General features: G+C 32.9%; 1 protein-coding gene across 2 annotated transcripts; it reads left to right on the top strand.

Moving 5' to 3' along the window:
• The first annotated feature begins 3,752 nt into the window (after positions 1 to 3,752).
• LOC111396639 (probable aldo-keto reductase 3) lies at positions 3,753 to 8,268 on the top strand. 2 transcript variants are annotated; one of them, XM_023023071.1, is made up of 5 exons: positions 3,756 to 4,055; positions 4,949 to 5,149; positions 6,461 to 6,633; positions 6,722 to 6,824; positions 7,715 to 8,260. In XM_023023071.1, the coding sequence occupies exons 1-5, from the start codon at positions 3,828 to 3,830 to the stop codon at positions 8,054 to 8,056; spliced, it is 1,047 nt and encodes a 348-aa protein (XP_022878839.1). In that variant the 5' UTR covers positions 3,756 to 3,827; the 3' UTR covers positions 8,057 to 8,260. The 2 variants fall into 2 exon arrangements, with proteins under 2 accessions (XP_022878840.1, XP_022878839.1); XM_023023072.1 differs by lacking the exon at positions 4,949 to 5,149 and having other exon boundaries at positions 3,753 to 4,055; positions 7,715 to 8,268.
• The last annotated feature ends 969 nt before the right edge of the window (positions 8,269 to 9,237 follow it).

The following is a 9,237-nucleotide window of genomic DNA, read 5'->3' as shown; positions in this document are numbered from 1 at the left end:
ACTGCCAAAAATTTCTAAGAAGCTTGAAAACCATGTTTTTTGGAAGTTATTGAAAATATTAATGGTGATAATCAACTCTCAACTACAACATCACAATATCTTTCCACAACTAAATAATGAATGACTCAATACTATATTAAATATGAAATCTTTCAAAATTTTTAATAGGATGTTAGTATTTTTTCCCTTTGAAAAATATATCAAAAATAAAACATATTAATGAATAAGAGATTCAAAAAGTTCAATTAAATATAACCACGTTGAGGGCTGTAAGCAAAAATTGAAAAATCGAACCGAAACCGCATTTTAGAAACCATCGGTTTGGCGCCACTTGGACCCGATCAACGAAATGGTTTTTGAGTCAAATCAAACCGGTCAAAATGGTTTGGTTTAGGTTTGAAAATTTTAATTGCGTTTAAAATCAAATCAGACCTACAAAAAAAAATATAAAAATAAAAAATTGAAAAAATGAATTTTTTTTAAAAATTCATTCAAATATGTAAAATTCAATAATTTTGTCATTTGTGGGTATTTTTGTCAATTTCTAATTTTCTAATATAGATATATTATTATCCAATAATCCTAATTTATATATAATAATCTCAAGACTAACATAATCTATAAAAAAAACCCTTTTCCTCTTCAGAATTTAGATGAACTTCAGTCGACACTCAACACAGTCTTGATCCACTAGCACCACACACTTCTTTTTTTCAAAATTTTCACACCTCTTCAAAGTTGAATTGAAGTCCATTATACCAAATTTGAGATAAAGAGATCCTAGACCTTCAGTGATAATATTTGCTTCGAATAAAGTTTCAGATCAGTAATTTTTTTGGAGCACAATAAGGTAAGAATTTGAAATTAAATGTGTTTCGTAATATCATATAAACGTAAATTTGTGTAATTGTTATGTTTAGATATTATAAACAATAGCTAAATTATTGTGGTTGATTATTATTTTTATCTATTCAGTTACCTTTTTTTCAAATATGATGATCACGAGGTCTTATTGGATTTCATTATATTTTTTGGACCTTATATCTAGTTTAGTAGACTTGTATTGTAACGTTATTGTATCGTCATTAGCCTAAAAAATGTGAACAAAAATGAAAAAAACTATGGTTTAGCTTATTGCGATTTTACCTTGATTTAATTGGTATTTAAATTTATAGTAGATATATTTAGCCCATGTTTGAGCCACATTTTTCATATCATGATAATGAAAAATTTGACTGTTGGAAAGGAGGTTGAGTCCCACACATGAAATAGCAGGTCAACAAAGGCGGCTGAACTTGGGAGATAACAGTCCAAATTTTCATTTTTTTGTCCCAAAAATTTGGTTCAAACAACGGCTTAGTTTGTTTTTAATTTATTGCTAGTAAGATATAAATATATATTAAATTTAATGAATTAATAACATAAAAGTAGATAGGCAAAAAATTATATGGTGAAACCGGCGGTTTAAAATCGGACTAAACTGTTAGGTTTAGGTTTGAGTTTTTTTTTCAAACCGTTCAAAATGGTTTGGTTTAAGTTTTGATTTTTTTTTCAAATCGGTTTAAACGGTTTGACTTAAAAATCTGTCAAAAATCGATAAAATCGAACCGCTTACACTCCTACATGTTGTATTAAACATCTAAAGGAGGAAACTATGAAATGAAAATATAAACAATTTCTAGTAGCTCACCTTTGATATTGATCAATAGCTTTCCCTTGTTGATAATGCAATGAAGATGAGGAAGAAGAATATAGGGTTTGCGTGTTTTTTTAAACTTTTTACCCATTTTTTTAACAAAAATTCATATTATACAATATAATATTTATATCTTAAATGTTTAAAATATATAAAATAAATCATCACATCACAATATTAATTGCATTCAAACTAAGCATTTATTGCTCCTAAAAAGGTGTCATAAAGGGTAAAGTGGACATTTTCATAAAAAAAGTAACATTTTTGGAGGAAATTGGTGCAAATAAATTTTTTTTTTTTTTTTTATGCATTTTCAATTTTAGTGACATTTATGTAAATTCCCTAATAAATTTGAACATAATTGAGAAGAACTAACGTTAATAAAAAATGTTTATTTTAATAAAAAACGTTCAAGGTCCTAAGGCTAAATCTTAAGCTTTAAAATATTCACAATGAGTGTGATTTGGATCATTGACCTCCAACATAAATTCTACATATTTTATCACTCGATCAACTATCTCAATATAATTATTTTCTTTCTTTTTATTTATATATTACCAACATCACATTGATTCATGTTTGGCTATTGAAGTCACTATTAACCCTTTAATTCCCTCTAAGAACCTCATGATTTAGATTTACCAACTTTGATTGCAACTAGTTCAACAAGCATTGAATTGAGCGTAAAGGTTCGTTTTTGAAGCTTGGATTGATTTATTAGTAAATTTAAAATTGAGGTTAAGTTTTGTGTGATTTCGTGATGAGCCTAAGATGAATGATCATTTATCCAATTTATTATGAGCTGAAATCTAGTTTTTGGGTGCCTTTTTATATATTTTTTACTATTTATTATCTTATTGAACCGATCTTGAGTTAATCTTGATAAATTGATTAACTTTAAACATTGTAGAAGTCAAAGCAATAGCTGAAGATCAATGGGGAAACCATGCCATGCAAAAGAACACTTCCCTTGAAAAGTAATGCTCCAACGAAATGAAAAGCAGTTTTGTAATAAGGAATAAATAATGCCGATTTACCAAAATTTGTCGATAATGCTAAAATTGGAATAAGAATTCTAACCATTTTAGTAATTTTAGGATAAAGTCTATGCCAAAGTCAAATATGGTAACATGGGCATTGGGAGACTTCAAATGAATTAAGCTGCTTCTGTCAAAGCAGCTGCTTGAAAGGGAAAACAGAGGAGCGGATGGATCGATTTCATTGGCCGGCAAAAACTGTTTTTCTTAATGACAAATCAATACTTGACACCTCTGCTTCTGTTATGCCATCTGTCAATGTAGCAGAACTTGACTTCGGATACTCCTCCCTCGTCAACTTGGAAAGCAACTGCACCTAGACTAGCTTGGTAATTCTGCCATCACGTAAATTTCTAATGTTATTTCTCTTTTTCAACTTCTCGTGTCCTCTTACGTAAGCAAAATGAAAGTTGAGGGGGGAGGGGGTGAATTTCAATTATGGTCACTGAACTTTTAGAGAAATTCCAGTTAGACTCATAAACAGTAATTTGCCTTAATCGGTTCCCTATACTTCAATTTAGATACGTATTGGGTCATTGGACTAAATTTTTTTTGGTAAATGTCAAACTCTATCTTCCAGACTTATAGAATACTTGAGGTCATATTGCATTTGATTTTCGTGTGGCATGTCAATTTACTATTATGTTACGTCCTAAAGGTGATAAAGTGGATTAAAACAAAAGATTTAATTATTAACTTTCGCTTATATTAAAATATGGAGATTTTAATCTCTATCAAACAGGGATTAAATAATTACCATAATTTTAATATTGTGATTTTCATTTTTAGGGTAATCGAAATGATTACTTGAATGATCGATTATAATATGGATGCCGGCGTAAATTTCGTTAGTTTGGGAATATAGAAGATGAAATGTGATATAATGGTGTAATGTGAAACTAAATCAAAGTTTAGTGACCTAATTGAAATAAATTAATATTTAGTGGAATAGTTGTGATTCTAGAAAGAAAAATAAGACGAGATTAACCCAGCTACAAACAATAATTATGTCTAGTGTAGACCAACCCTGATTATTTGAACTGTTCCTCCCATTCGATTCAGTATCCATTAACATAGACGGGGATTCCTGAATAATGGCTGCCGAAAGCAATGTGAAAATGCCCAGAATCAAGCTCGGCTCACAGGGATTGGAAGTGTCTGTGCAAGGACTCGGATGCATGGGCATGACGCCACATTTCGGCCAGCCGAAGCCCGGGCCCGACATGATCAAACTCATTCACTATGCACTAAATTCCGGCATCACGTTCCTTGATACCTCCGACATCTATGGGCCGAAAACCAATGAAATCCTCCTCGGGAAGGTAGGTACTCTTACCCTATTTCCTTAACCCCAACACACAGACACAGACATAGATGCACTTGTATTTCTGCAACTTTAATTAGTAATTACACATGGAATTTCTCAATTCTGTTTATTTCTAAATATATAAGAAAAAGTGTAAAATATTAGTTGCAGAAATAGAATATATTGTGTTGTTTTTTATTCTTAAATGTTGTACAAGATTTGGGAACTGGGAAGACTGAGCTTGTATGGTGATTGATTCAGATTCCTTATACATTTTATTTCCTATTTCTATTATTTATTTATTTATTGGTATATTGTTTAACTAAGTCATGGAATTTAAACCCTTAATTTGGTTTAAGGTTTTTTTTCCCATAAATATTTGGTTTTTTTATTTTTATGTAGTTTATAAATTGGTAGTTTCTTCCAATTTTTAATCTTTTTCTGGTATTCGTGGAACTCAACAGAACTAGATTAAGGTGTTATCTTCGTTGTGAGGCCTTCGTCATATGGCCATATACGTTTTAACTTCCTTTCGTTATTCTTGGGACTGTCTCATTGATTGGGGAAATGCTATCAAAGTAACTCCTTTTTTGCTGGAGAAGGACAAATTTTTCAGGCAAATTTACAGCTTCATTATTACTCTTATGGACACTAGTCTCTAACCTTACTCTGGCTAGTCTATTTAGTGTCACTTCTTGGAGGGGTTGTCCATGTTTAACGTATCAATGCTTTTGTAGTGTTTATATACTGTTTGGCATCAAATTGTGGCTTTGCATAGGCCGTCTTGAACCTTAACCTGGCTAGTCTGTTTAGTGTCTTTCGCTTCTTGGATGGGTTGCCCATCTTTAACGTATCAATGTTTTTGTAATGTTCATCTACTGTTTGGTATCAAATCGTGGCTTTGCATAGGCTTTGAAGGATGGAATGAGGGAGAAAGTGGAGTTAGCTACGAAATTCGGGTTTAGACTTGCTGATGGGAAGAATGACATATGCGGCGACCCAGCCTATGTACGGGCTGCCTGCGAGGCTAGCTTGAAGCGGCTTGATGTTGATTGCATTGATCTTTATTACCAACATCGCATTGATACACGTGTGCCTATTGAAGTCACGGTTTACCCTGTGTTCTCTTTTGATTGTCTTTATATCTCTCATAATTTTGTTTTACTTAGTGTGAGCATATGTAGCTCTTGTTATCTATATGTTACGGGCTTTTCCACATTTGTACCAATGAGCTGAGCCGAAAGGTGGGTTGTTGGAACTTGGTTTGATATCTTAATAAATTTGAAATTGAGCCTACACTGAACAAGCATATATCTTGCTGATTATAAATTGAACTTTAGTTGTTTGTTGCCTTTGTATATGTTTACTATTTATTGTTTTATTGAACCAAGCTTGGGTTAATCTTGACAAATTGGTGAATTATAAGTCTGTCTTCTTGACTACAGTATTGTTCTCAATCAGCTTTGATCAACCCACTCAAGTAGGTTGTGCTTTCTCTAAGTTCTAACTTTAATTTAACCTTAGAGACAAAGCGAAGTGATAGTTTAATGGTTTCATCAATTATGTTAACCATGTTATGTAATTGGAGTTGAATAGACATACTTTTGAACAAGTTAGCACCATACCACGTGATCAATGTAAATTCGAGTATTCACTACAACCTGAGTATAGTCAATGTAGAAGGGAAGCATTACACCGCTATTTCAGAATAATGACAGAGTGAGGACAAAACTATACTACTGCTCTTTCCTCCATTATTTCTGCTGTTTCGTTAAGTGAAATCTACAAGATTTTCGAATCTAGTTAGCAGCTTAATAAATATTAATGTAATGGAAAAATGCTGGGGGGGGCACGAACCCCGGAACTTTTGAAGTCTGATGAAAGAATACAGCTTTTCTTGCATCCAGCCATGATGGAGATATTTAGAAGTCGATCGCTACCCCGAATCTTTTTAGTCTTAACAGTAGTGTTTGGGTCTGTGGCTTTGTCTATTTGTTGTTCAATGATATGCAAAACTGAGATTCAATACTGGACTTAGTGAATGAAGTAGGGTGAAACTGTTGAGAATCTTCTGACACGTGAGGTGCACATCTAACTGGATGAGATTGGAGGTACTTATCAATTTTAATAGCTAACTATAACCCGACCTTCCTCTAATGATGTATAAAAAAGAGTTTTGGTTTAATCTCACAATTCAAACCTTTGATAAATCTAGAAAATGTGACATGGAATCTTCAGGAATGGCACTATAGTAGAGTAGTTCCTACAGCCAACATAACCTGCCTATTGTTGTTCAACCTGCCTATTGTTGTACATATTTGATTATATATATATGGATGTCTCCCTTTTATTCTTAGATTTGATTCCGCATGTTTCTTTCTTAAGCCTCTCCTAATTACTTTGGATCCCTCTTTTTGCAAGATGGGAGAACTAAAGAAACTTGTGGAAGAAGGTAAAGTAAAATATATTGGTCTATCAGAGGCCTCACCTTCTACAATCAGAAGGGCGCATGCTGTTCATCCAATTTCAGCAGTGCAGTTGGAGTGGTCTTTGTGGACAAGAGATGCTGAGGTAGAAATAATTCCCACTTGCAGGTTTGATGATTATTGTAATGGTTTTATATTTCAAGCCAGTAAGAAATATAGAGTTCTAAATCTAAACATCCTTGGTACAATTGTTTAGAGAACTTGGCATTGGAATAGTAGCATACAGTCCTCTTGGACGGGGATTCTTCTCCTCCGGTCCAAAAGTCGTTGAAACTTTCTCTGAAGTGGACTTTCGAAAGGTTGGTTTGTTTTATTCTTCTATCACCTATGAGCTTCCTATTCAACCATGAATTATTTTGTGTAGCCATTGTGCACACCACCATTTTTTGGATTTATGATACACATAATATCTAAGTATCTCTGGAATTATGAATATAAGTTATGCCCTCACTTGAAATGCAAGCTTTTGAACATATAATTATTCAAGATCATGTTTGCGTAAGCTCCAAAAAGATAAACAACTACTTTTAAGTAACTTTTTGTTTTCAAATATGTTTGCATACGCATATAACTTACTTTTGTCTAAATTTTAAATAAAAACGTTATATATTTTTAAAATTAACTTTTATTTTGGTGTCAAAATAAATTACTTATTTTCAACTTTTACCATAATACACACACACACATATTTATTAAGTAAACTTTTAAAGTTTAACCAAACATGCTGGTAGCAATACATTCACATTACAGTTACCAAAACAATGTAAGTAATTCTTTTCTCTCTCTTGATTTATATTTCAAGATAAAAGTCCACCACTTCAGTATAATATGACGATATCATCCTTAGAAGAGAACTGGAAAACTTAAGCTTCTGAAAATAGGTGGTGTTCCACAATTATATTACCTTAATTTTGTATTTCTATAAGACCTGTTGAGTTGAGCATCCAAGTGAACTGTTTGATGAATTTCAGTCAGCATTAATCCCTCTTTTCAATGATAATGCTGTACCAAATGGAGTCCTAGTCTTAAATTTTGTCGTTACATAGTTCTAATGCCTGCTACAAGTTTTTCCCCTTGAAGCGTGCACGTTATTAGTTGATGTTCCTGCTTTTAAAATGTGTAGTTTTACAATCTTAATTATCAATATTGAAACTGATGTATATGCTAAAACTCTTTTTACATTTTGCAGCGTCTACCAAGATTCCAACCCGAGAATCTGGAGCTTAATAAGAGCTTATTCGAGAGGGTCAAGGATATTGCAAATAGAAAGGGATGTACCCCTTCACAGCTTGCTTTGGCCTGGGTACATCATCAAGGAAATGATGTTTGTCCGATACCTGGTACAACGAAATCTACGAACCTTAATGAAAACATGGGAGCATTGTCTGTAAAACTGACGGAAGAAGACATGGCCGAACTTGAATCTATTACTTCGGCCGATGCTGTCAAGGGCGAGAGATATGGACCCAATATCCCTACATGGAAAGATTCAGACACGCCACCTTTGTCAACCTGGAAAGCAGCCGCATAAAGAACGCTTTATCTATCTCATAATAATACCTTATCATGTGTGATCACTTTGTGCCTGCCCGTTTTGCCATTGGAGTGAAGAGGTCGAAATAAAATTGGCATCAAATGTTCTAAGCAAGCAGTTTTCATTGCTAGAAATTTTATCTCCTTGAAAACTGTTGGGATTTAATTTGATAGTTATTTTATATCTATAATTTCGAGTTTAGCTTTAAAGACTTACAACTTCTAAAGTGAAACTAAAAGTTTTTTTAGCTCATGAACAAACCTTTCTAAACATACCAATTGTGCTTTTAAAACCAGCCAGCAAAAATTTACTAAAATTTTATAAATTCAACCAGACAGATTGCGAAAAGGGTCAAAGGTGAACTGGTTTATGAGGTTGGGGTTTCTCCCATTTTTTCGGCATAGTTGTAAGACCATGTGTGCGGGTTGACGTTTGGCCAGCTCTTGATCTTTGCCTTGGCTCGGAAAATACTTGGGCATGCTAGAGCTTTTGGTAGTCACTGTAACTAGTTTGATTTCAAGCACTAACCGGACCGATTTATCGTTGGTCCATGTTTTTTCACTTTTGTCTCTAATGAGTTTTATCAGCCAAACTACGAAAGTTTATAAGTTCCATCACATAGGTATTTTGTAGGATCCAAGACAACCATGAATACTCGAGTCTTGAGAAGTAGACGATTGGTTAGTTAATAGTAGTTAGTTTCATTGTAAATGACTTCGTTACTAATCTTTGGGATAAATTTCATATGAATTTACTTAATGATATTCCTTTTTGTTTGGTACATCTAATCTTGATGTTATAAAAATTCAAATCATGAATGGAATTTGTCGTAATCTCCATAGATTAATTCAAATAGGACTTGGGAATGCCTTACCATATTTGTGGATAGGCCAAAGGGATTCGTATCAATAATTTTCTCTTCAATCGGTTATTGGTTCATAATCATTAGGTAGGAGATATAATCGCATGGTTCAAGGTATTAAACTTAAATATTGCAACTCTACATTTCTCTTTTGTATGGTTCAAGGTATTAAAGATTCCAAGTCTACATTTCTCTTTTGTCGATTAACAAGAAATCTACAATTAGAATGCGGTCTAAAAGCTCAAAGTGAGGTTACCATCAAAACAATGGAAAATTAAGATTGTTAGGTTACCATATTTTAAAGAATATTCCCATT

Source organism: Olea europaea, chromosome 7 (assembly GCF_002742605.1).
Source record: "Olea europaea var. sylvestris chromosome 7, O_europaea_v1, whole genome shotgun sequence".
Taxonomy (NCBI): Eukaryota; Viridiplantae; Streptophyta; class Magnoliopsida; order Lamiales; family Oleaceae; genus Olea; species Olea europaea.
This window is presented reverse-complemented; position numbering and strand designations above follow the sequence as displayed.

Coding starts and splice junctions, on each gene's coding strand:
- LOC111396639 (XM_023023071.1), top strand. CDS start 3,828: ATGGCTGCCGAAAGCAATGTGAAAATGCCCAGAATCAAGCTCGGCTCA. Junction 4,056..4,948: donor ATGAAATCCTCCTCGGGAAG/GTAGGTACTCTT, acceptor GGCTTTGCATAG/GCTTTGAAGGATGGAATGAG. Junction 6,634..6,721: donor GAAATAATTCCCACTTGCAG/GTTTGATGATTA, acceptor ACAATTGTTTAG/AGAACTTGGCATTGGAATAG.